At 34.7% G+C, this 27698-nt stretch overlaps 1 protein-coding gene across 1 annotated transcript in view; it reads right to left on the reverse strand.

Annotated features, from left to right (window-relative positions):
• Nucleotides 1-27698, reverse strand: part of TRPM3 (transient receptor potential cation channel subfamily M member 3) — a 700360-nt gene that overhangs the window by 82301 nt on the left and 590361 nt on the right. Inside the window, exons 13-18 of the mRNA XM_051962081.1 lie at nt 26570-26710; nt 22984-23013; nt 19827-20116; nt 11732-11960; nt 10132-10299; nt 701-841 (exon numbers count right to left, since the gene is read on the reverse strand). Coding sequence (XP_051818041.1) covers nt 701-841; nt 10132-10299; nt 11732-11960; nt 19827-20116; nt 22984-23013; nt 26570-26710 — 999 coding nt within the window. The remainder of the gene's footprint in view (nt 1-700; nt 842-10131; nt 10300-11731; nt 11961-19826; nt 20117-22983; nt 23014-26569; nt 26711-27698) is intronic.

The raw sequence follows: 27698 nt of genomic DNA on the forward strand, positions 1-27698 counted from the left end.
ACTTTATATATAAATCCATTCATTTCACTCCATCAATCATTTTCATAATTTTTCAGGTCACTCCCTCTAGTTTCATTCTTTTTCCCTTTTTTCTTTTATACTGTCACAATTGGTGTTTAGTCCATTCTTAAAAGTCCAGAAAGAAGTCTGATCTGCATAGATAGTAATGATGTTGATATAAAAACAAGTGAAAACATCTCTTCTCAAGGAGTTTAGATGGGAGGAAGTGATAACAAGAAGATAGGACTAAAGGTAAGACAAATACAAAATAAAAACCGAGGAATTTTGTGTTGTGGGGAAGAGGAGAGAGCATCGATGACTAAGGAAATTGGGAAAGCCTCATTGAATCAAACTTGTAAAGGAACTATAGGTTCCTGGAGGCAGATGTTAACAAGAGAGAGCATTCTATGGCAAGCAATGTGTTTTAGTTGAAAGAATACTAAATTTGGAATCATGGGAAACTAGGATTCAAATCTTAAGTTCTAATAGTTATTGATTGAATTTCTGTAATAGTTCTCATTTTTAATAAGCCAGCAAAAATGTAAACCAAAGAAACTAGTCATATGACTCTCTGTTAATTGAATTCAACCCTTGGAAAGGAGTTAAAAAATTTCAGTCTTGGTTTTCATTGGTTTCCTTTAAAGGGGCAATGACTCTTTTTGGGTCTATCATACTTTAAAAAAATTAGAAAGATGCTTACAGTGTAGAACCAAAACTTCACAATAGGTGCATTGTAGAATTCATATATTTTTCTTCCAAGGGGGATTAATCTGTGTCTGCTCTGAACTTCTTCTTCATCCTTCTTTCTTGAAGATTCTCCATTGCTTCGACCCAGCATTGCCTACAATGAAAGTGATACTGCTGTAGATTTCTGATTATTCATTAATGAGAACCCCTTTCCACCCTCCTCACTTGGTGGAAATATTTCTTAGTCATAATAAAAGGCAACATTTAAAGATGATGACATAATATGCCAATCCACATCAATGCTTGGGTTGTTACTATAGAGTCAATGGAAGCTTTCTTTTATTATTACTAAATGTTGAACTTGAAATTGGGAAGCCCACTGATCAACTTCATCCTCTGATATTTTCTGTTTGTCTGAACTTCTTTGAATCTGTTTTCTCTTTCTGTAAAGTGGGGATAAAAATACTTACAATATATGCCTTATAGGGCTATTCTGAGATTCAGATGAGAATATTTATGTAATATACTTTGCAAACTTTAAAACACTTTATAAATATTAGTTAGCATCTCTCAGGAAATGTAAACATATGCATGTATATATGTGTGCATAAGTCTGGAATATATATACACACGATACCTGTGTGTATATACACACTATATCAGCCCCACCTGAGGAGCAGGTAATTGACTCTCCTCCATCAACTCTACCCTCTGGAATGGATATATATATATCTGGCCTAACGAGCTTTAAGGGAGGTGTGGACTCCCTTGAAGTTAGAAAGTGTACTTTGTGAAGCTAGCATACTTGTGGACTCCAATGAGTAAAGGTGTGAACACAAGCCTTGTATTAATTAGTTCTACTTAGTACCTTGTTTCAGGTTCTGGCCAAAATCTTCCTGTAAGATTAGATCAACTCTAATTAGTTAGCAGTTAGTAAGGATTCCAACATCTCCCCCTTTCTTTTGTTAGATGAAAACACCAAAGGAAATAGGAAATCTAATCAGATATATATATATCTATATGTATATATATGTATATGTGTATATATATATATATATATATATATATATATATATATACATATATATATATATATATATATATATGTATGTATGTACATATGTATGTGTGTATTTAAACAGAACCTACCAGATAGTATTATACTATGCTGGTACAAATTCTTTAGAAACTAGAGATTAGAGGTCATCAAGTCCAACCCCTCTCTCCCTTTCATTTTATAGATGTGGGAAATTGAGACTCAGATAAAGAAAATGACTTTGTCCTGGCCATGGAGATAATAAGTATCCAAGGTGAAACTTGAATCCTCAATTATGGGTCAGTATTGCATAGGAGGGACATGAAATCACAAAAGTACTGGAGCATTCAAAAATAACAAGATCTGAATATATGTTGGAAATCCTTGATTTTATTAATTCTACCTTTAACAATTTATATTTCTGTGTTTCTTTTTCTGGTGAGGGCAGGGGAAAAGAAGGAAATGAACATTTTTAGAAAGAGTATTTAAAAGACTCAAAGTCTCATTTGATGAATAGGAAAATATATTTTTTGGTCCTGAAAACAGCCCCATGAGGTAGATAATACAAAAATTATCATCTGCCTTTTAAAGAAACAGGTATAAAGAAGTAAAAAGTATAAATGTGACTTTCCCATTAGGATAGATATGTATGTTCCAAAGAGAGAAGAACTTAATCAAGCGTGAAGAACTTAATCTATACATATGGAAAGGAAGCATGGTAGTGCCAAAAGATCATCCACCCTGAAGATGTCAGTTGGGTCCCAGTACTGTCACTTTATAAGTGGGAAAGATTTTTCTTTTTTTTTTTTTTAATTTAAATTTTATTTTATTTAATAATAACTTTGTATTGACAGAATCCATGCCAGGGTAATTTTTTACAACATTATCCCTTGCACTTGCTTATGTTTCGTTTTTTCTCCTCCCTCCCTCCACTCTCCCCCCCCCCCCCCCCAAGATGGCAAGCAGTCCTATATATGTTAAGTATGTTGCAGTATATCCTAGATATAATACATATTTGCAGAACCGAACAGTTCTCCCGCTGTACAGGGAGAATTGGATTCAGAAGGTAAAAATAACTCGGGAAGAAAATCAAAAATGCAAATAGTTCACATTCGTTTGTGGGAAAGATTTTTCAACTTTTTGTTTCTGTTTCTTCAAAATGCAGATGAAAATTTTTATATTATGTATCTCACGGGGTTGTGGTCAGGGCCAAAGAATAATTTTTTTTCCTATTCATCAAATGAGATAATGTAAATTATAACATTTGTAACGTGCTATAAAAATGTGAGTTACCAAGAAGTTCTTGAACAATTAAACTTGTTTTAAACTAAATTTAATTAGGGAGTGAGCATAAAATGCCTTCTCATAAATTGTATTAAATAACTCATTCTGGTTATATTTTTATTTCTAATTCTGCACTAGAGTCTTGTTCTGGTGACTCACAGTAGAATAAATGCTTCTTGAAGTATTTATTGAAGTAACTCTGGAATTCTTAAAGGCCAGACTATAGAGTATAGCCTCAGACATGCTCTACAGGTTGGAAAGTCATCAAATACTGGCCTGGTAATGAACTCTTTTTCCAATTAAATATTAACCTAGCTAGGTTCAGATAGGTTCATTACTAGGAGTTAGGTCAACATATGAGGATAGTATTGGAAGTTAAGGAGACCTTAACTTTAAATCCTATTACTAGGACAAGTCAGTTACCATGCTCAGCTTTAGTTTCCTCATCTATGAAGTAAGGATAGCAATACTTAGCTCACAGGGTAGTTGTGAGGATCAAAACATATATGTATATGTTCACATACATATATATGAAGTAGTCTTGCTTCACAAACCCTAAAGGTCTATGTGTTATTCAATTATTTTTCAGTTGTTTCTAACTCTTCTTGATCCTATTTGGGGTTTTCTTGGTAGATACTAGATTGGTTTGCCATATATATATATGAACTTGGGAAGATGAATCGACCTGTGTCCAGGCCTGGCTCTAGGCCAGTGACACCTAACTGCCCAAAGTTTTGTTTAAGTGCTAGTTATTAATTATAATCTGCATCACTGGAAGAAGTTCTATGTCCTTCATGTACTGATATAATTTTAGAAGAAAAGGGGGGAAAACCCTTGACTAAGATGTTTTATTTGAAAACCTAATATAAATAGATCCTTGTTAATATGGGACTAGAAGGAAGTTGTTATTGATAAGCTAGCTATATATTTCCTGTCACTTTGGGACATGACCTAATTTTTTCTATTCACATAGTGTGAAAAATTCATCTCAATATAAATATAAATCAGTACTGTGGAAGCCACAGAATTCAAGTGAAACAATAATAGCTAATCTTTATACAGTGATCTCAGGTTTACAAAACACTTTCTCTGTCTTGTTCTATTTGATTCTCAAAACATCCCATTGAGGTTTTTGAGCTACTATCACCCCCATTTTATAGATGAAGATATGGAGGCTGAGAAAAGATAGGTTACTTGTCATATAGATAGTATCTGGGAGCAAGATTTGAAATGATGATGATAATTCTAATAACTAATATTTATATAGTATTTGAGTAGATAGTGGCACAGTAGATTTATTGCTGAGCCTAGAATCAGGAAGACTCATTTTCCTGAGTTCCAGTCTCTGATACTTCCTAGATATGTGGCCCTGGGCAAGTCACTTAACCCGGTTTGCTTCAGTTTTCTTATCTATAAAATAATTTGGAGAAGGATATGACAAATCACTCTGGTATCTTTGCTAAAATAACCCCAAATGGGGTCATGAAGATTTGGATATAATTGAAATGACCAAACAGCAAAAATGCAGTATGCGCCAGGCATTGAGTTAAGAGTTTTGTAAATATTATTTAACTACAACACAGGGAGGTTGATATTCTTTCCATTATTGCAGATGGGCAAACTACAGACAACAGAGATTAAGTTACTTGTCCAGGGTCACACAACTAGTAAGTGTCTGAAGCTGGACTTGAACTTGGATCTTCTTGACTCCAACTGAGGCACTTTATGTACTCTGCCACTCAGCTGTCTAAAATTTAGGTGGTAACTGTTATTCAATATGGATTTCACTAACCTACCAATTTGTTTCACTTTATTTTTGCATTTCTGCTCAAGAAAAACTTGTTTTCAAAATTCATTTAGACAGTGGTATGTCTTTTGTTTGGCTGAGATAGTTCAGGTGTTTTTTTTTCCCCCCGAGATAGAACTTTGGGGAATAATGTGGTCTCCCTGTGCAAGAAGAATTTATTTTTCTAGGAATTCACTGCTTATATTCTACAATTGTCCACAGAATCAGATCCTCAAAGGTATATCACAATGAGTGGTAACTAGATTATCGTATAGGTTCCCAATTATAAGAAAACGGTAGCTTCTACTATTATATTTCTTGAGTTATGTTCTTATGCTTAAACTTAAAGATGTCAATCCAATTTTTGAAATTTTTATTCTGCTTTAGGTTTGAATGATTTCTTCAATGCAGAAAGCCCTTCAAATGACATCCTCTGCCAATGCAAGGTACATATATGCTGGGTCACACAAAGTATGGGGTAGAAACAAAGTTAGACAATAGTTCAAATGAAAATTTGAAAAGGACTTAAAAGAGTACTTATTCATCAAATACAATAACATAAATTATTCTTTTTGTAATGTATTGTTGAAATATAATTATATATGTACCTGGACTATTAAACATTTTCAAATATGAAAGGAAGACTTCCTAATCAAATACCCATCCTAAAGTGGGATGAGCTACCTTGAGAAGTAGTGAGTTTATTACTTCTGTCAGCTCAGGCTCCTGCTGGATAGAGGCACTGTGGTATAGTAAAAAGAACATTAGTCTCAATGTGTTAGTATTCATACATATTGTAATTTAGTTGTTTTAGTTACATGTAGCTTTTTATTGACCCCACTTGGGGGTTTTCTTGGTAAAAATACTAGAGTTGTTTGCGTTATTCTCTCAGTCATTTCAGAGATGAGGAGACTAAAGCAAACAGAATTCAGGAACTTATTCAGGGTCATATAGCTACTAAATCTGAGGCCAGATTTGAACTCAGAAAGATGTCTTTCTGACTCCTGGCTTACTATATTTACTAAACCACCTAGCTGCCCTATATTTCTTCATATATTCTACATCATACTCAACACAGAGTTCCTATCACCAGGCAGTGGTTTGGTGGAAACCTCTTTGCTTAAAAGTATAAAATCTCAAAAGTTTGATGAAACCTTTTAGGCCCTTTGGTCCAGTTTGAATCAGCAGGAGCCTGAGCTGACAGAAGTAATAAACTCACTACTTCAAGGTAGTGAGCTCCCCCCACTCATCCAAGGTATGCTCATCCCACTTTAGGATGGATATTTGATTAGGAAGTCTTCCTTTCATATTTGAAAATGTTTAATAGCCCAGGTACATATATAATTACATTTCAACAGTACATTACAAAAAGAATAATTTATGTTATTTTATTTGATGAATAAGTACTCTTTTAAGTCCATTTCAAATTTTCATTTGAACTATTGTCTAACTCTATCTCTACCCCATACTTTGTACATGAACAGTTGAGGCTCTCAACCCAATTTAGGACTTTACATTTATACCCATTAAATTTCATTTGATTTGTATGAATCTATCAAAATTTGTGTTAATCCAGTCCTAAAGGATCTAGTATTTCCTATTCTTATGTTACCTATTCAAGTTAGGTTCCTGTTATATATAGATTTCAAAAACAAATTATCTATGCTTTCATCTACATCATTGTTAAAAATGCTTAATGGTACAAGACCCAAAATAAAGAGCTAGAATACAGACAATTCTATTGGACTTTAGTAGCTGACTCCAAGATTTGGAGGGCCCAACTGACAATTCAAGTAGCATTTCCTATCCTTGTGTCCTGAATCTAAGACCTTTAATGAAATCTCTCTTTTTTTTTTTTAAATAACTTTTTATTGATAGAACTCATGCCAGGGTAATTTTTTACAGCATTATCCCTTGCACTCACTTCTGTTCTGATTTTTCCCCTCCCTCCCTCCACCCCCTCCCCCAGATGGCAAGCAGTCCTATACATGTTGAATAGGTTACAGTATATCCTAGATACAATATATGTGTGCAGAACCGAACATAATGAAATCTCAAGAGAAATCTTCACCTCATTAAGATGAGTACTTGTGTTTCCCTTTGTACTACTAGTGAGTAATAAACATTTATTAAGTACTTACTATGTTCCAGGCATTAGAGATACACAAAGAAGAAAGATTCCTTGCTCTTAAGAAGGTCGCAATCTCATGATAAGACAACAAGCCAGTAAACATGTATAAACAAACTATATGCAGGATATAGTGAGGAAAATAGTAAGGAGATTGCTGATCCTGTGTCAAACACATCTTGTTACTTCGGCAATTTAATTTCTCTGGACTTTAGTTAACTTACACAGAAATAACACTATATCTGCCTGAAGGCAAAACAGTCTCTTAAGATTTCTTGAAGCTTAAAGAATGTGAAATGATAGATATATAAGCAAAATCTATATACTAGGCCTCAATGCAGGGTTTTTATCAATAGATTATGAAGTACCTTTGAGTTTTAGTTTGGAACTTAAGATAGCTAGGTGGTGTGGTGCATAGAGTTATGGTCCTGAAGTCAGGAATATCCAAGTTCAAATCCATCCTTAGATACTTACTAGACCTAGAAAAGTCACTTAACTGTTTTCTCATCTGCAAGATGGGATGACAAGAGCACCTACCTCTCAGATGCTGAGGAAAAAGCACTTAATGCAAGTTCCTGGCACATAGTAAGCATTATATAAATGAAAATGTCATATATAGATATATACACTCATAGCACTTGTGTGTGTGTGTGTGTGTGTGTGTGTGTGTGTGTGTGTGTGTGTGTATTTCATTGGTCTAGGGAACCTGCCTTTACCAGTGAAGATCAGCAACTCATCTATAATTTTTGATCTGAGGATTACTGAAACTCTTGTTCAAGGCCACACAACTCAGGTATATCATGAGACAGAACTTATTCCTAAGTTTTTCTGAGGCCCATATTCTATTCTCTTTGCTACATTGTCTTTCAAATGTACTTTTTCCCCTCTTTTGGTCCATGACTTCACTGGTGGAAATTTCCAAGACAGAAATATGAAAACTCCCTCTACTACATACTACTCGACAAGGTAATGTGACTTAGAGAGTTGGAGGGGAAGGGGTGTCACTGGAAAGTTAATTAACTTGTCTAGGGTCATGCAGCTAGTAAGTCAAAGACAGGATAATATGCCTTTCACATATTTTGGAACTAGATGTCCTAAACATGTCTAAAACAGAACATATTATCTTTCCCCTTATACCAACCCCCCTTCCCTATTATTGTTGAGGACAACACTATCCTCATAGCTCCTCTGGTCTGAGAGTCATCCTAGATTCCTCACTAACTTTCATTTCCACCTCTCCTTCCCCTTTATCCAATCTGTAGTCAAGGCCTTTCTTTGATATGTCCTTTTCTCTCTTCTGATACTGTTACCACTTTAATATAGGCTCATATCACTTCACCTGCAATAGCCTGCCTCAAGTCTTTTCCCCCTCCACTTCTTCCTTCATTCAATTACTAAAGTAATTTTCCTAAAGCACAGGGGCATTCATGTCACTGCCCTGCTCAATAAATTCCAGGCTCCCTATTGCTTCCAGGAATTCAAAGCTCTTCATAATCTAGCTCCTTCCTATTTTACTCCTCCCCATATAAAACTTGATCCAGTAACATTGGTATCTTAGCTATTCCACCTCTCAGCTCTGGTCATTTTTTCCTGTTGTCCTTCCTCCATGTCTGGAACGTTTTTCCTCAGTTCCACTTACTGGTTTACATGACCATTTTTAAGTCTCTACTAAAATCCTCTTTTACTGAAAGTCTTTACTTCTAGAACACTTCTGTTACTTATTTTCCATTTATTCTGTATATAGCTTGTTTGTATTTATTTGTTTACATGTTATTTCTCTCATTAAATTGTAATTAGAATGTAATGAAGGCAGCAAATATCTTTTACCCTTTTTTTTACCCCTGGTGCTTAGCAGATAGAAACATAACTGATGGACTGACTAATTCTTTCTAAGGTCAGCTCTCTATCCATTTTCCCATACTACTTCTCTATGAATTTATTGGATTTAATAAAACCTCTATCAATGTGTCAGAAGTTATCAGTCGTTAATCAACAGAGGGAAGTTACCAAGTCAGTAGACTTCAGCAGAAATCAGTGTGCCATAGTAGAAAAGCTCTGGAGTCAGCAGAATGAAGTTCATTCATGCCTGTGATGCATACTACCTGTGTGACATTAGGCAAGTTACTTAACCAACTCCCTCAATTTTCCCATATGTATAATGAGGTTGAATTAGATGGTCTCTCAACTCCCTTTCAGCCACTGAGTGGAGAGGCATATCATCTGATCTTCAAGACAGCTCTGTGAAATGGGTACTATTATTATTCCACTTCCTCCCATACATGAGAAATACCTTTGGGGCAATTATACTACTTCACTTGATGGGAATAGGGAATTATAGGAGCTTTTATGGGTCTTGCTCAGTGTCTCCAAAGATACAAAGAGAGCCTTGAGGATAATATTTTTAACCCTTGAATAAAATCCAGGGAATGTCACCCTGTCAGAACGAGCGTTGTAGGAGGCTGTCCCCTCCCCAGCTACCTGATCTACCCTGAAGCATCAAACATTTGTGCAAGGATAATTATATTTAGAGAAAAGCTAATAAAAGCCAACACAGAAATGACAAAATTCTATTAGTCCTGTATTTGAGAACCTGAATTTCCCTAAAAGATGAAGACTAAAGCTCTGATTGGTAAAGGAATATCTACTGAATGAAATTAAATGATGTTAGGAGCTCACCAAACTTACAATATTTCTCTGTTTCTGCATTGAAGTTATTTCCTAACCTCATCATTCCCCAGTGTGGTATATTTAGAAAACTTGGGGGTGCTATGTTCTTGAATTTTATTCTTTTTCTTGTGCCCTTCATCCTCATTGAAAAGTTTCTGACCAGGAAGGACATTAGAGGTCATTTAGTTTGACTCCCTCATTTTATAAATGAAGAAATGGAGAAAGATGAGAGAATTTCTTATCCAAGTCACTCAGCTAATAAGTGAAAAAGTCAGGATTTGAACTTAGGGACTCTGACAAATCTATCATTTTTGTCTACTCCTTCCTGGCTAGGTGGCCCTTTAATATACAACAACATGAGATTTTCTTTTGATGTTTAAAAGGAAAGTGTCCCAAACTTCTAATTTTAATGTCTATTTACAAGCATCAGACCTTAGAAGAAGTTTAGGCAACAGCGCTTTCCCCAGACTTGATTCTCCTCTGTAGTCACAAAGAGTAGTCATTTCATACCATAATAGACCAAACTTATGCTCCTTTTCTTACTGTTAATTCCATGTCCTCTTCATCTTTTTCCTTCACAGTCTTCTCTGGTTCCTCAGGCTCCTTCTCTTGGAGGTGGATCTCATGGGCTTGAGACATGTAAGGCATATCATCTTTGTTCTTGAACTCCAAGCTGAGAATTGAAGGAGGAAGTAGAATTCCTAGAATTACCTAAAGCAATGATAATGATAATAATAATAATCACATTTAACAGATTAAGATGATGCTGGTTACTTAGTGTCAGAGGAAATAATGCTTCCTGTTGTGTGTATATAGATGCTGGTACTAAGGGAATCATTTGCATTCTCAGTAGGGGAATGTCATGCAAGTGAGGATAAAATTTTTCATTTTGGTGGAAAAACTGAAAACAATTTCACCAAGAAGCAAATGTGAATCATTCCTTTTGGGTAGAAAAGTAAAAATGAACATATGCTTGGCCTGGACAGAAGTGAAACTGAGAAAAACCTCATTCTAACCATCTAATCAGTCAGCAAGCATTTATTAAATGTGTACTATGTTATAGGTTAGGCGTAGAAGATATAAAGACAAAAGTCAAACAGTTCCTACTCTTAGAGGAGAGCATTGTTGCATTAATCACACAAATTTTATAGAAAAGTTCACTTCAATTCTTTGGGCCTCAGTGTTTGTTATTCGTGAAAAAAAAAAAAAAGTTGGATTCTATGATTTCTAAAGTCCTTTTCAGCTCTAAAATGGAGTAAATCAAGTAATTATAATAGCTAATAGTATTGTTATCAAAGAGTATTCTAACACTACTGAAAAAGATGAAAGACACATATCTGCTTATCAATTTTTGACTATGCAAGTGCATCTCCCTTAGGTAATTTGGGGTGACAATTGTTGAAAACAACAAAGTTTGCTTCCTTAAATTGGACTTAAACATGCTAGAAGAAACTGGTTTTTGCTACAAGTGTAGCTAGCTTTATACATATACATAGGAAATGTATACAAAGAATCTTAAAGCTGAGATTAACTTTATTTGATCCCTTTATTTTACAGAGGAAGAAACTGAGGCACAGGAAAGGAAGTAATTTGCTTGAATTGATTTTTATACAGTAAATTGAAAAACTGGGATTTGAACTAAAATCTATGGTTTTTTATTATGTAGTTAGGGTTAAATATATGTTTAAAAAAATTGACTTTGCTTAGTAAATCCAGTTTCATGGATAACAGAGAAATAAGCTTCAGTGTAGTCTGCTGAAATAATCCCAGATTCTAAAGTTGTAGGGGTTATTATGCTTTGTTGTCTTTTATTTCTTTGCCCCTTTCCTGATATTTTTTCCCCTTCCTTCCCTTACTAGTTCTCCTTTGCTTTCAGTACAATTTAGCAAATTTCAGGTTTTCTTTCTGCCAAAGAAATTAGGCATTAGGCCTTGTCATGAGCAATGAGAGGCTAGATGAGTACAGAATGACATCATTCCAAGGAAAGAGACTCTCTTTGCCACTGAACCTAGAGAATGGCTTTTCCTCAAGCATATATGCCTTCTATAGAAAGCAATATAGTCCTATGTTAGACTAGGCTCATAAAATCTAAAATCATTCTCTAATCCCACTTCATCCACAGTTCATTTTAGGCTGTGCTGACCTTGAGACCTGAATTCTTTCTCATTCGGAGCCGGCCCATCCACATATCTGTGAGCAGCATCTGGCTGCAGGTGTGAGCAATGAAGTCTCTATGTTTGGCAGCCACTGCAAGCTGCAGGCATGTGGCATTACTCCAATTCTTCAGCTCGTAGGTCAGCAGTTTCATTGCCAGCTGTTCATCCTGCTTGTAGGACTGGTCTAACAGCTCCACAGCCAACTGTCCAAAGTCCCTGTAACACAGGAGATGCTTAGGAATCTCTTAGGTAATAGGAGGGTCTAAGAGGAAATGGGGAGAGGTGATAAATGGAAGCTAGAGCTAGACCTCAAAGATGGCTGCTAAACTGCAGTGGCATTGTGGGAAAATCACTGAATTGGAAAGCAGGAGACTTGGGATTCAAGTCTCATTTCAACTATATTTGTGACTTTTGGCCTTTGTTATCTCATCTTAAAATAAAGGAGTTGAATTAAGTGATCTCAAAGGAATCTTAGAGATGATTCAGTTTAGGGCTTCTTAAACTTTTCTTACTTGCAACTCCTTTTCACTAGAGAAATGTTTTATGCAACCCCAGTGTATATAAATATATAAAATAGGTATACAAATCAAATATTTACTGATAATAAATCATAATTTTGTGACTCCCATAAAGTTTAAGAAGTTTTGTTCTAAATCATACCTGAGTCTATTTTCTTATTTAAGATAGGGATGACAATAATAACTACCTCACTGGGCTATTATGAAGAACGAATGAGATAGCATATTAAGTAAATGTTATTATCATCAAGATAAAAATAATTTGGATTATTCTGGCCAGAAGTAAGTCCATTTCTTATATACTGGGGGAGGGAGGTGACCCTAGGTTCTTAAAAGCTATTATAGTAAATAATAATATAGCCAGTATTTATTTGAAGGCTTACAAAGCACTATATATATATATATAAAATCTTGTTTGATCCTCACAACAAACTTTTGGAATAGGTGCTATTATCCATCACTCCTATTTTATAGATGAGGAAACTAAGGCTCTACAAGGTAAGGGACTTGTCTAAGGCAAAACGTGAATCAAAATCTTCCACATTACATTGAGTGATCTGTTATACCAATTAGCTATCTTAGATTTCCAAAAAGCTAGAGAACTTGATATAGATCCAATGACAGATTGGATTTTTGAATCTTTATCTTTGAAGGACCAGCCTATTTACATTTGGAGTGGCTTTTCAAATGATTATATATATGTATATATATATATATATATATATACATATATATATTTAGCTATGAAAACTCACAAAAAACACAGAGTAAGGTATAGCGAGATTGTGATTGATACTAGTAGGATTATTTATGTTCAACCCGTGACAGAGCATTCTGAAGTTGTATTGGTTCTGATCAGTCACAGTTGGATATGCTGTAACTAGACTCTATTATAGTGAGTGACATTTTGTTTCTCCTTGAGAACAAAGAACAACAACCAACCAACCAGTAGGAGATAAGGAGCTCTTGTACTAGTGAAATCATAAATCCTTGGAGTTTAAGATGGAGGCAATGTACAATCATATAGGGAATGGTTTTCTTTTTTGATATTCTTTTTTATTTTTTTGATATTCAATAAAAGGGAATAGATATAATGAGAGATATAGATTAGAATGTTTTGATTATGAAACTAGAATGGTTAACTGGAAAAGCTTAAGTTTGTTTAATTTCTTGGGATTTCTACTCATTGCAATAGAAGTATTAATAAGGTAATGAGGAAGATTCTTTTGGTGATGGGCCAGAATGGGAAAGACATTCAGAGTGAAGCAGATAGAGCCTTGGACTTAGAGTTGAAATCTGTACTCAGAATACTTGCTAGCTGTGTGATTCTTGGCATCTCTCAGTCTTAGTTTCCCTCTCTATAAAATGAAATAAAAAAGCATTTATCTCACTGTATTTTGAGGATCAGATGAGATGTGTTTGCCAAGTTTTATTCTTTCTCTCTTCATAGTATTTCTAGTATATGTCTTCTCTTCTGACACCATCACCACCTTGGTGAAGGTTCTCACTTCATATCTGAACTGTTACTATAGCCTTCCAACTGCTTTTCTGACTCAATCCCATCTTCCACCTACCAGTCAGAATGATCTTTCTGTTGGGGAAGTCTAACCATGTCATTCCCCTATTCAGACTCCATTGTCTCTATTTTCTGTAGGATCAAATTTAAAAAAAAATCCACTGTCTTTTAAAGCCCTTCACAACTTACACTTCCATCTTTTGACTGTGGTTTTTATTTGATGCTTAAGTGCTTGAAATGTTTTCCCTCCTTATCTCATCCTACTGGCTTCCTGGCAAACTCTGCTCAAATTTTATGTTCTGTAGGACATCTTCTCCAGTTGCCCCTCTCCTCTTAGTCACTCCTCACACTGAGAATGACCTCCAGCTTATCCTATATACACACATAGCTGTTTGTATGTGGTCTTTCTCATTAGAATATGAACTCTTTGTGTTCAAGGCAAAAACAGTTTTGCTTTTCTTTGTATTATCAGAACCTAGTATGCTTTAAAAGTGCTATATAATTGTGAGCCACATGTCAGGCAGAAAACATTTATTCGTTGTCTACTATATGTCAAGCACTGTGCTAAGCACTTGGAGTTACAAAGGAAGATAGGACAGTCCTTGCTCTCAAGGACCTCATAGTCTAATGGGGAAACAACATATATAAAAACATATAATGGGGAAACAAAAATACAAATTAGGTATTGAGGCAGAAAGAGAATAGTTCAAGAAAAAACTATTTGATCCTTTTTCCTTTTAGTTGAAAAAAAATTTTTTTCCTCCAGAGTATCCTGTAGGGTGTTGGAGCTAAAAAAAAAAAAAAAAAATCACATTAAAGACCCTTTAATATTACAGTTGAAAGAATTAAGGCTGAGAGAGGTCAGACTACTTGCCCAAGGACAAACAGGTACTAAATGGCAGATATTTGAACACAGGTTTTCTGGCTCCAAATCAGGTAGCTGACCTTTTCCCTACTTTATGTTTCATTAGCTCTGCTTCAGTGTGTCCTAGCTAAGCTATTACTTTGACTTTAAAAATAATTTCTGCATCAACTATTCAGAAACTTGGTTAGATTTCTAGTGTTAGTGCTAATGGGCTGATACCTCACATGTGGCATTGTTGGGCATACACTCAGTTTGGCAGGTTTATGTCCCCCAACATTTGTTATTGTATTATTAGGTTATTGTGGAAGTAGAGACCATCTATCCAAGTTTGGCTGAAAATCATAAGACCTAGTGAGCTGGTGAATTGTTCAGTTACCACAAACTAGCCGGAGGAATAATGCCCAGTCATCTGGGAATCACCAGATATATCCCAACTGCTATTAATTATTATTTCTGTATTGATACTGCATCTATTGATTGAAACTCTGGTATATTGACAGTTGGATTATAGTTTCCCAGAAAGAATTTTCACTCATTGTCCCTCGTGCCTTTTATATTCTTCCTCAATTCTATTACCTTTCCTCTGTTGATCACTTCCAACTTATTCTATATATAGTTTATTTTTTCTTGGCACATAATAGATGCTTAATAAATATTTATTTATTGACTGAGGGGGAAGGAGAATGATGTATTAAAAAGAAAAGAACAACAGTTTATAAAAAAAAAAAGTGGTTAATGGCAACCACCTAGGAAACTTATCTAGCTTTACCTTTAATTTTAGTATCTTTTTTCTCCTAGTTTCTCAAAACTTTTTCAGCTATCTTACCACAAACCATGTTTAGTTTTTTCCAACAATGGCAGAATTGAAGTTTCTCTAATCTCCAAATAATTGCCATTTATTTGCAGTTAGAAGTCATTAAAGGATATTTAAAAAACAGTTTAGAGTTTGATAGTAGAATCATTCCAGATTCCTTCCAATTCTAACTTTTATTAAAACCTCCATTATGTCAGATAAGGTATCAGAAAGAGCTAGAAGAGGCTTTAAAGGACTTCTAGTTCAATCTTCTTATTTTATGGATAAGACTTGGAGAAGTTATATAACTTATTCAAGGTTATAGTTAGTAAATGCTATAGCTGGAATTTAGCTCAGATCTTCCTATCTCTGAGCCCAGGATTCTATATACTCTATTACATTATCTCTACATGAATGGCAGAGAATGGGAGTATTAACAGCTCTAATTGGGTCACTAGGTTAAAAGATAGTGTTGGTTAATTTTTAAATTGGTATAACAATTCTGGAAATCAAGTTGGAATTATGTGAAGAAAAATGCCAAAAATTATTCCAATCCCTTGACCCAGAGTTTCCATTGATAGGCATACATTTTAAGGAGGTCTTTCCATCTATACCACAATATTGTTAGCAACAATTAAGTAGATTCTCATGTACTGAAGAATGGCTAACTAGATTGTATACAAATGTAACAGAATATATTATTATGCTACAAAAAATAAACATGACAATGTGAGAAATGCTGAAAAGTTGGGTTTTCCCAGAGTGTTGCAACCTTTGAGGTAGTGGTAATGTGGAATAGGGGGTACAACTGACCAAGAGATTTTCAGAAAGAGAGAGGTTAAAGAAGATTAAGATTCCAGAGAACAATTAAGTGATCAATAAAAGTCTTGAGCAAGGAACTGGGGAGCCAGGAAGGCACAATTGGATTCAGCCAGAGTCTTGTGGTTTTGAGAAAACCAAAAATTTAAGATAATAGCCCTTCCAGCGCAAACCTAGTTGGGGTCTGACGTGAATACATCCCTATTGAGCCAGCTTAATAGGCTAATTGAATATTAAGCAACACACACTGCAAGAGGAGTTTTCTGCCATTTTGAACATGGGATGAATGATGAGGGAGGGGGAACATGTTTGTACATATTTAGGGGAAACATATAGTGGATATGTCAGAAAAACTATGCCAAATTATAAAGCTTCTTCTGCTTCTATGCTCAGAGCTCCCTAAGTGGAGCAGAACCACTTATGGCCAGAAAATTCTTTTTTAATAAATTTTCCTCAATATCTGATTTTCATTGTCAAGAGTGTATTTTTAACAAGAAGTACAGAGAAGCATGCAAAAACTTACATGAATTAATACAAATGAAGTAAGCAGTCAAGAAAACCACATATAGAATAATTGCAATAATATGAATAAGATCAACAACCACAAAGAATTGAAATGGAATGTTATTAAATTATAGAACTAGCTAGGCTCTAAATAATAGGAATGAGAACACTCTCCTTCCTCACTTTGCAGAACTCAGTGTGGAATGCTCCAAATTAGAGCATTATAAAGTGTTGATCAGTTTTTTGTCGCCTCATGTTTTTCTTTCTTTTTAAAAATTATTATAAAGGGAAAGGAAATCTAGAAGACATAAACACAAAGAATATCAATAAAAATTTATTTTTTTAAAAGGAAGATTAGATCAGAAAGAGCTAGAAGAGGCTTATCACAACACAAGACATTGTTTTACTGCCAAATGTGAATCAAGCCATAGTTTTTCTTTTTTTCACCTTATTAATTTTTAGCAAATAGGATCCAAATGCTGCTTAATTCTCTTTTGTACTTTAAATATATTCATATATCTTCTCCCCTAAAACTTTTCCTCCTCCAGACTTCATCATTTTTAAAAGGCACCAATATCTTTCCAATCATTGTGGTGTATAGCCTTGGAATGATTCTTGATTCTTCTTTATCCCCTGTATCTAAATAGTTGCCAGGCCTTATCAATTCTTCCACTGTGACATTTTACATCTGCCTCCTTCTCTGCATTCACAGAGGTTATTACCCTAATTTAGATCCTTATCACTTATTGATTAAGCAACCATAATAGTTTCCTAAGTAGATTCTGCTTCTAATGCTTCTAATGTCTTCTTCCATGTTTAATGTGTCTTCCACCTTATTGGTATCAAACTGAAATAGAAACAGAACCTACTAACCCATATCTAAGGATCTCTGTGAGTCATATATTGACTTAGAAAACAACATATTAACATTGTTATATTTTTTATAATTTTAAAAACTTCTATTTACTTTTTATTTATTTTATTTTAAATTTACTTTTATTAATATTTTTCAAATATATTTTAATCCAGTTCTGTAGTGTTCTGCTTTACACAACTGCCAAGTAATTTTTCTAAAGCACAGGTGTCTGACCATAGGGAAATGACCCCCTATTCAAAATTTTCAATGTTCCCTGAGCCTTGGCATTCCCTTGGCATTCAAAGCTTTTTACCTTCTAGTGTAATGGCACAGTTTTCTTTAACTGAACTGACTCAGTTTCCCTGCACTAGTTTCCCTTGTCTCAGTTTCTTTAACTGTTCTTTGTCAATCCCCTAAATTGTAAAACACCTCTTCCCCCCCCCCCCCCCCCCCCCCCCGCCCCGGTCCATTACTGAGGACCAGTTACTCTAAGGTTATAAATTGTTAGCCCAAGCAAGATAAACAAGAGAGTAGACCTCCTGACTCTTTTCTGTCCTCAAAATTTACAATATCCCTCTAAAATATTCCAAGATATTTCACTGACATCGTTATCTCTCTCTGTGTATTCAGACATCCTGTCTCTGGGTTTTGGGGGGTTATGTCCTCTTCCATCCTGACAGTTTTCTCGCGCTTCTCACCCCTTCCTTTGTTCAGAGAAAAGGTATTTAAGAAGTTGGGGTTCCTCCATTCATTGCTGGAGGATGGCGGCTGGCGGCTGGATGCTGGACGCTGGATTCTTTGAGATGACAGTCTCCTCCAGCCCTGGGACCAACATGGATTCCTTGGTCCCAGTATATCTTTATCTTTGTCTGACTGGATAATTTGAGACGAGAGTCCTGTCCAGTCAATCTTACTCTTCCATTAATAAAATATTAAAAACTCTCTAATCTCTCTCCTGCCTCAGTTTCTCCAGCATTACACTAGATCCAGCCTCCCTATCCATACTTCTTTTACATTATATTCCTTTACATATTCTCAGTTCTAGCAAAAATGGCTTGCTTTCTTTTCCTTGGATTTGATATTATTTTTCCTGCTTCCATATTCTGAATGTTTAGAATAGATTCCTTTCTTACTCTCTGCTTCTCAAGATCTTTAACCCTCTTCAAGGCTCATCTCAAGTGTTACTTTCTATGGGATGCCTTTTATGATTCATCCAGGCTCCTTCCTTTATATTAGATAAGAAAAAATTATCTTATATTTATTTGTCTGCTTTTATAATGCCACAGAAATTGAGGCAAGATAGAGATTAGAAAGTTTTTAATATTTTATTTAAAAGGGAAAGATGTGTGCGTGTGTGTGTGTGTGTGTGTGTGTGTGTGTGTGTATGTGTCTCAGCTACAGGCGTAGACCAAGGCAGGGGCAGAGTAAGACATGGGACTATCAATCCAGTTCTGACGGGGTCGGGGGAGGCATTCTGATAAACTGGGAATACAGAATAGGGAGAGGTATGGGACAGTCTGATGATGTCTAAGATAGAAGGTCTTTCTCCTTATCTGGCTCAATATGATTAGGAGGGAGAAGTGGTTTTGCAGGATTGACCAGAACAATTAGGAATTGAGGCAGAACAATTCAGGGAAACTGAGGCAGGACAATTAAGGAAACTGAGTCAGGACAGTAAAAGAGAATTGCGGCACAACACTTTCACAGTGTAAAACCTCTTAGTAGAAGGTAAGGTAAGCAGTCCCTGCTTTTTGTTTTGTCTTTGTATCTCCAGTGCTTAGCATGATATCTTGCATTGGTAAGTGCCTACTAAAAGATGGTTGAAATGAATTGAATTTTGGAGACCAAGAGATAAATAGCTCAGTCATCTAATTTGGGCCACAATGGAAAACTTAGCATAAGCTAAAAAGTAAATATCCTCCTAAAGAATCCATTTGTGTTTGTCATTTGCATTCCTAGTAATTAGCAAGGTACATAAACAAAGAATACTTTTTTATCAAGAAGTTCTTCTTTGTTTTCTATTTCCTCAAATATTCTCTGGGCTTTGTTGGTGTGACTGGCTCCTAAAAATCCACCTTCCATAATTATACATTTTAGCACAAAGATTTAGTAGTTGAAATCAATTCAAGTCAAGCTTATGTTGAGCAACCTGAGTAGTTCTACTATTTTAGAGTTATCCTTTCCTCCCTTCTCATATTTATATGAGCCTACCTAGAGTTGTGGTTCAGCTCCTGGGAGATGTCATCCACCATGTCATTTTCTGATGCCTCATGAGCCATAGCCTTGCACAGTTTACAGGCTACCAGTGCTTTGGCCATGGCCTCTTCCCCATGCTGCCAGAAGAATAAGGCCATCTTTTGCCGCTTCATCAGGACAGCCCATACCATGAGTTCATGGAAAGGGAAAGGGAAGTGGTTGATCTCAGGGTCATCTAAATCAATGTCAATTTCTTCTTCTCGCTTTTTGGTGGTCTTTCTTCCTCTTCTCAAGGGAACATCATCCTATAAATCAAGAGAAATAGAACAGAGTTTGGGATAATAGTGAGCTGAATTTCATTCTGGTTTTTTTTGGGAGAAGGTTGGGTGGGGAGGAAAAATACAATTTAAGAATGTTATTTTTTTTCCTGCTTTAACTTCCTATTAATTCTGAAAATCCTATTTTGAAAATCCTCTCTTCTGTTTTTCTTTATGTCTATCAAAAGGAACATTCTCTCTCTTCCTTTTTTACTCTTTCTTAATTTCCTGTTTTATGATTCTAGTGGATTTAATTAACTAAATTTTCTATTAGTTTTTAATTCCATTTTGTTTTCTATTCTGATTATATTTTGTTAATTTTTATCTTAACTAATTCTTTCTTCAATTTACAGAGCATCACCAATATGAACATTCTATTTAAGTGTATTTTAATTAACAAATTAATACCCCCATGTTATGTGCTTTATTGAATATAAAATAAACTGTATTAGAAAAATCCCAAACTGCATAATTCTGAATTCCAAGATTCTTTCCAAGTATTTGTATTGAAGTTAACTATTGTCTTAAATTTTTATTATATATAATTTATATAATTATATATAAAATAATATTCTAAAACTAAATTACAATAAGATTTTTCTTTTTTTAATCCTGTTTTTCTTCTGTTGTTTTTTCCAGTGATAGTTATTTATAATGTATGTGGATAACTATAACCTATTAATAGAAATAAGTACAAACTTTTCTTTATTTAGTTCATATTCAAATGTCCATATAAACAAATAAAAGAAAGTGCTAGATGCCTATATGAAATATATTTGGTTTTGTATATTATACTTTTTTTGAGTGTGTACAAAGCTATTTCACTCAGTGAAGTTTATATATTACAAGATCCAAAAATTAGAAGAAACCACAAAAGTCATTTGGCCCAATGATGATTGCCATAATAATGTCCTCTACAATTGTGGTGCAAACTCAAATATCTTGACAATATCATATTGACTTAAAAAACCACAAATTAACTTTAATTATGTTACATTACTTTTTTGTTCTGTTCAACATTTCCCAATTACATTTCAATCTGGTTGGTTCTCATTTGGGAGTTCTGCTGGTGCAAGTTTGTCATTTTTGCTCTGCAGCATTTTTGATTAGGGGTTTTCTACTGGATACCTGAAAACCTCTAGTGACATGAACTCACACTCTCCCAAGGTACTCCCTAATACTTTTAGTCAGCAATAATGATGAGAAAGTCGTTCCTTATATAAACCTTCAATCTGCCTCTATAAATGTCATCCATTGCTCCTAAGGGAAGCAAGAGGGCATTATTATCCCCCTATGCCCAATGAGTTTCATTCTGTATGGTATGTTAGCTCTTAGCATTTGAGACAGAATTTGAACTCAACTCTTCCTAATTTAGCACTCTCTGTCCACTGTGCTACCTAAGGGCTATCAACAAGTTGCTCCTTGTCACATTCAGTTCCTTCTATTGCTTCCTACTCTAGTTCTGATATAACTACAATAATAGCTAGCATTTATATTGTGTTTTAAGGTTTGTAAAGTGTTTTACATATATTATCTCCTTTGATTCTCAAGCCAATTATGAATTCATATTATTTTCCTTTTTTATATTGTTGATTATAATCACTGGCTAGAAATTTCAAGGCTTTAGCAGATCAAGGCTAGAGTTGAAAATACATAAATACATGTATCTATATTCTATTCATATAATCTATATCCATTTCTCTCTCTCTGGCCCCCTTCTTCCTCCCTAACATAGAAAGGACTCTAGCAAATGTCTAGATAGTTGAAATTCCTCAAGTAAGTGTTTAATAAATGCCTGCTGGGTGATTGATAGATATTGTGCCTCTCTGTTGGGTTTGTGATATTTCTGGAACTTTTCATGTTTTTTCCTTCTGGCTAGATAGTCTATAGGATACCTTCATGAAAGCATTGCTTCTGTTTCTCCACCCAATGATCATTATAATCTATTATAATCAAGTTAATATAAAAAAGGAAAATAGTATGAACTCACAATTGTTTTGAGGATCAAATGAGATAATATATGTAAAGCACTTTGCAGATCTTAAACTTTAGACCAGTGGTTCTCAAAGTCAAGTCCAGAGATTCTCTGGTGGTCTCTGAAACCCTTTCAGAAAGTCTGCAAATTCAAATTAGTTTTTTTCTAATATGGTAAATATCTATCAATATAATCACATAAACAAAAATTCTTTAGACAGACCCTCAATAGTTTTTAAAATAGTATAAAGATAGTGAGAACAAAAGTTTGAGAACCACTGCTAGACTATATAAATTGTTATTATTTGGCCTTTTTGTTAGTCATGTCTGACTTTGTGATCTCATTTAATGGATGTTTTCTTGGAAATGATATGGGTTGCCATTTTCTTTTTAAAAATAATTATTTTCATTTTACATTTGAGGGTTTTTATTTTATAATTGAGGAAACTGAAACAAATAGAATTAATTGATTTGACCAGAGTCACACGGCTGGTATCTGAGGCTGGATTAGAACTTAGGAAGAGGAGTCTTTCTGACTTCAATTCCAGCATATTACCATACCACCTAGTTGCTCAAACTATTTAAATGTTTTTGCTCCAATTATTATTGTTGTTAGGCAGCTAAGTGGTTCAGTGGATAGAGTATAGCTCAAATTTCACCTTAAACAGTTACTTGCGTGAGATCCTGGACTTAGTATGTATGTATCTCAGTTTCCCCATCTGTAAAATGGGGGAAATAATCACACTTGCCTTTTAGGGTTGTTGTGAGGACCAAGTGAGTTAATATATAATATAAAATACTTTAGAAACCTTAAAGCCTTATCAAAATACTATTTATCATCATCACCATTCAAGGTGTTAATGTTTTAAATAAACACTTACCTCCATTCCTAGAAGTTTCAAGGCTTTAGGCTGTCAAAAGAAGAGTTGAAAAATATTTTATATATTATTTTTGTAGAAATAATGAAAAACATCTTATAATAACTAAAATATATATGTGAAAGAATTATATGGTACCAAATGTCATACTCCTATTCACTAACTAAAAAATTATTGGAGAATGTAATGATATTTTTGTAAAGATTCTAAATGAAATAAAGCTGCTGAAGTTATTTTATGAAGCTCAGAAGACTGGCGATGATGGACCCATCATCCTGCATTTTACTTCATTTCTTCTCCACAGATAGTCTAAAGATTTGTAATTTCTGTCATAAACTTCCCTTATTCCAACTCAATTTTTTACAGTATTAATAACCATCAAATGTTTACTTAAGCAGTAAAATAGTGAACCCAATTCTTTAGGTATTTCTATAATCTGATAAAATCCAGGTTGACAAAGGTAATGAAATGCAGGTAGGCAAAATAAAGCCAGAAATATGGAACATTCCTCTAGCTTTTGTTTTGGCCTCTAGTTCATTTGCATATCAATCTAAGAGAGTCTTGGGAATATTGTTATTCTTATCTTGATAGTTTTCTATATTGCTCCTGTAAATCCTGTGTGCTATTTTATTTGAGCAGAGGCATGGAAATGGGTTTTGGGAAGGCAGGTTCACAATCAATGAGTCACAAATAATGTGACTCAAGTTAGTTATTTGGGACCTTAGACCTTGAATTAGGATCACACATGACCAGAAAACTTAAAAAAAAAAACAAAAAAACCCAGCAAAATTTTCAGACTAAGATTGTTAATTCTTTTGTTTACCTTTCCTCCTTTGTGGATTATCTGATTTTGGGTTAAAATGTTTTGCCACAGTACTCTTTAACTGCCCTGACTCAGTTTCCTTAACTGTTCTGTCTCAATATCTTTAGTTGTAAATCCCCCTCTGACCTAGTAAGACTGAGGACTATTTGTTCTAAGGTTATAAATTAGCAAGATAAACAAGAGAGTAGACCTCCTGACTCTTTTGTGTCCTCAAGAATTTACAATATCCCTCTAAAATATTCCAAGATACCTCACTAAAATCTTTACTTCTTTGTATTCAGACATCCTGTCTCTGGGTTCTTAGAATTTGTGGCCTTCCCCATCTTGATAGAGGTTTTCCCTCGCTTCTTACCCTTTCCTTTGTTTAGAGAAAAGGTATTTAAGAAGTTGGGGTTCCTCCATTCATTGCTGGAGGATGGCGGCTGGCAGCTGGCTGTATGCTGGACGCTGGATTCTTTGGGATGACAGTCTCCTCTAGCCCTGGGACCAACATGGATTCCTTGGTCCCAGTATATTTTTATCTCTGTCTGACTGGATAATTTGAGACAAGAGTCCTGTCCAGTCAATTTTACTCTCCCATTAATAAAATATTAAAAACTCTCTAATCTCTCTCCTGCCTCAGTTTCTCCGGCATTACAAAAAGATTACTTGTAAGTTCCACAAAATAATTATGAGGTAATGTTTCTAAAATCCACTTTTGGTACTCCAGTATAAAAATAAAAACATAGTAGATATATGGAAGGCTGGCATGATGAAGCTGATTTCAGTCTAAGATCCTCTGTAGTGCATGTAAATGAAATGAGAGCCAGATAAAAACTAATTAAAATCAGTAGCTTCCCAATTTTTATCTGCATCAGGAATATCAATAACATTCCTGCTTTCCTCAAATGTTGTTTTATTTACACTGAAATCCAGATACTTGATCACACTTTTCATTTTTCACTGGAATATTTGCATGCCAAGTAGATATACGTAGATATTCTTTTCCTGTCAGAAAGCACTGTCAGAGAAGTTACTACTTTGTGATAGAGGGAAGGAGGTACATAAACTCATGTAATCACACGGCATTCTTGTACTTGAATATCATAGGATTGGGGCAGTTATATGGTATAATGAATAGAGTAGTGGACATGGAGTCAGGAAGACTATATAACTTTGGGCAAATCATTTAACCCTATTTACCTTGGTTTCCTCATCTATAAAATGAGCTGGAGAAGGAAATGACAAAACATTCTACTATCTTTGCCAAAAAAATCCCAAATGGGATCACAGAGAAACAGAAGCAAATGACCAAAATCATAGAATTTTGGAGTTGGAAAGGACTTTATCTTTTTCCTTATTTTGTAGATGAGAAAACTGGGGCCCAGATAGATTAAATAAATTGCCCAAAGTCACATAATCCATTCATTAGTGGTAGAGTTTGGAGTTCAAATTCATATTGACCTTCTGGCATCAATTAATACCCTTTCTAGTATTTTTACAGGAAGGGTTTGAGTATGTGTAGTTAAACAGATATATTTCTGGTTAAAGTAATGAGAGCCATATATTTTGAAAAGAATTTGACAGTAGAAGAAACAAAATTTAAAGCCAGTTTCCATGAGTATCACATGCTCTCAACATCCATACTAACCTCCACATTTTTCTTAGTTAGTGAAATATAAATATGCTCTCTCCATATCAATAGACCGACACCCATGCATGCACACATGCTCAGCTACTATAACTATAACAATTAACTTTCTTCAAGAAGCAGCAAAACAGGTAAGTTGATTTCAAAATTTGTGACTAGTATGCATGGCTACAATTCTTTTTAAAATTTTTAAATTTAAATTTAATTTTACACTTTACTTATTTATTTTAAATAAAGCTTTTTATTTTCAAAATATATGCATGGATAATTTGACAATATTGACCTTGAATAGCTTTGTGTTTCAGATTTTCTCCTCCTTCCCCTCCACCCCCTCCCCTAGATGGCAAGCAATCCAGGATATGTTAAACATGTTAAAATATATGTTAAATCCAACATGTATAAACATATTTATACAATTCTCTTGCTGCACAAGAAAAATCAGATCAAAAAAAGAAAGTGAGTAAGAAAACAAAATTCAAAAAAACAACAACAAAAAGAGTGAGAATATTATGTTGTGATCCACATTCAGTTCCCACAGTCCTCTCTCTTGATGCAGATGGCTCCCTTCATCACAAGATCATTAGAACCGGCATCAGTCATCTCATTGTTGGAAAAGAGTGATGTTCATCAGAATTGATCATCACATAATATTGATGTTGCCGTGTACAATGACCTCCTGGTTCTGCTCATTTCATTTAGTATCAGTTCATGTAAGTCGCTCCAGGTCTCTCTAAATAGAACAGTAATCCATAATATTCATATGCCATAACTTATTCAGCCATTCTCCAACTGATGGGCATCCACTCAGTTTCCAGTTTCTTGCCACTAAAAAGGGCTGCCACAAATATTTTTGCACATGTGGGTCCCTTTCCTTTCTTTAATATCTCTTTGGGATATAGATGGCTACAGTTCTTTAGCCCATTCACAATAAAAAATCTGTTTGTTCTCAGCCTGATTTGGAAATATTCATTGTTTCCCTTGGGTTAGTGGCCAAGAAGTTCAGGAGAGAGGTAATTGCTCCCTTTTAACCTGGTCATCTTTGAAAGTAAGGGAAGAAAAATCAGCTACATCTTGGTGGATAGGGACAGGGTCCTAATCACATTACATACAAAACAGAAAAGAGTTAATTGCCTCACCCTCTTGGGTCCAAAAAGATTGTGATAGAGAGTCCGGAAGCGTTTTCGAGTATAGTTGCAACGATAAGCTCCTCCCATCAGGTATTCAATTACAAGACCAATGTCGATTAAACTTATCCTGTAATCTGGAGGCAGGTTCCCCTAGCCCAGGAATGAATTTAAAAAAAAAGTGGAAACAAACAAATCCAAAAGACAAATTGGTTTATTAGGGATCCTGCACCACATTCTCTGTAACTATTTTTACAGTAAAATTAATAATAACAAAAAAAGAAACATTTGAATGTATTATTAGGCTGGTTAATTAATTCACCTTAAAATAGATCCAACCGAAACCTGGATATTCTCTCTTGGAAAGAAGACATAAGTTAAATAAGAAGATGTAGTAATTGTTGGCAGTAACAGGAATTAACATCAAAATGCAGAATTCAATGTCTTCAACTGAGGAGAAAAACACACCACTGAAGCACAAGAAGCATGAGGAGAAGACATGATTTAAAGGTCACTTTCATTCCTCCTCTCCCAACCCTTCCTGCCAGTACAACTTGGTCTCCTGGGAGTCTTTCATTTGCCTGGCATAGCAACCCATGCTCTGTGTTATCTCTTTATCTAGTGAGTTCAGTGCTTCTACTTCTCTCATTTACCCGTTCATTAAGATGAAAGATTTTAGATATTCTAAGTCAGTTTCATTATCCTTTTTCTATGGATAACTGTTTGTCAGTGATACTCAGAGATCATCTAGCTATTCCTTCACATATCACATGAAGACTTATCTTTAAAGATGATTTATTTTCAACTAAGGCTTAAATCAGAATTGGGGTAATATATGACTAACTTTGGAAATTACTTAAAGAAAATTAACAATAGTGGTAACTTTTTCAAGAAAGAAGGGGGAGAATATGAGAAAGTCAGAAAAATATTTCCTCAGATGACATAAAGAAATGGCAAATGGTATTTTAAAAATAATTAACTACACCAAAAGAAGTATAGAAAGTAGGGGTAAAAAAGAGAAGAGAAGGAGAGGGATACTTTTCTGTGGAATCTTTATTTTTCTTATCATAGGAGAGATTTCTCATCTTTAATCCTGTAGAGGATAATATTTATAAGTGACTGGTGACTGGGAAGTCTCATT

The sequence above is a fragment of the Antechinus flavipes genome, chromosome 1 (genome assembly GCF_016432865.1).
Source record: "Antechinus flavipes isolate AdamAnt ecotype Samford, QLD, Australia chromosome 1, AdamAnt_v2, whole genome shotgun sequence".
NCBI classification, from domain to species: domain Eukaryota; kingdom Metazoa; phylum Chordata; class Mammalia; order Dasyuromorphia; family Dasyuridae; genus Antechinus; species Antechinus flavipes.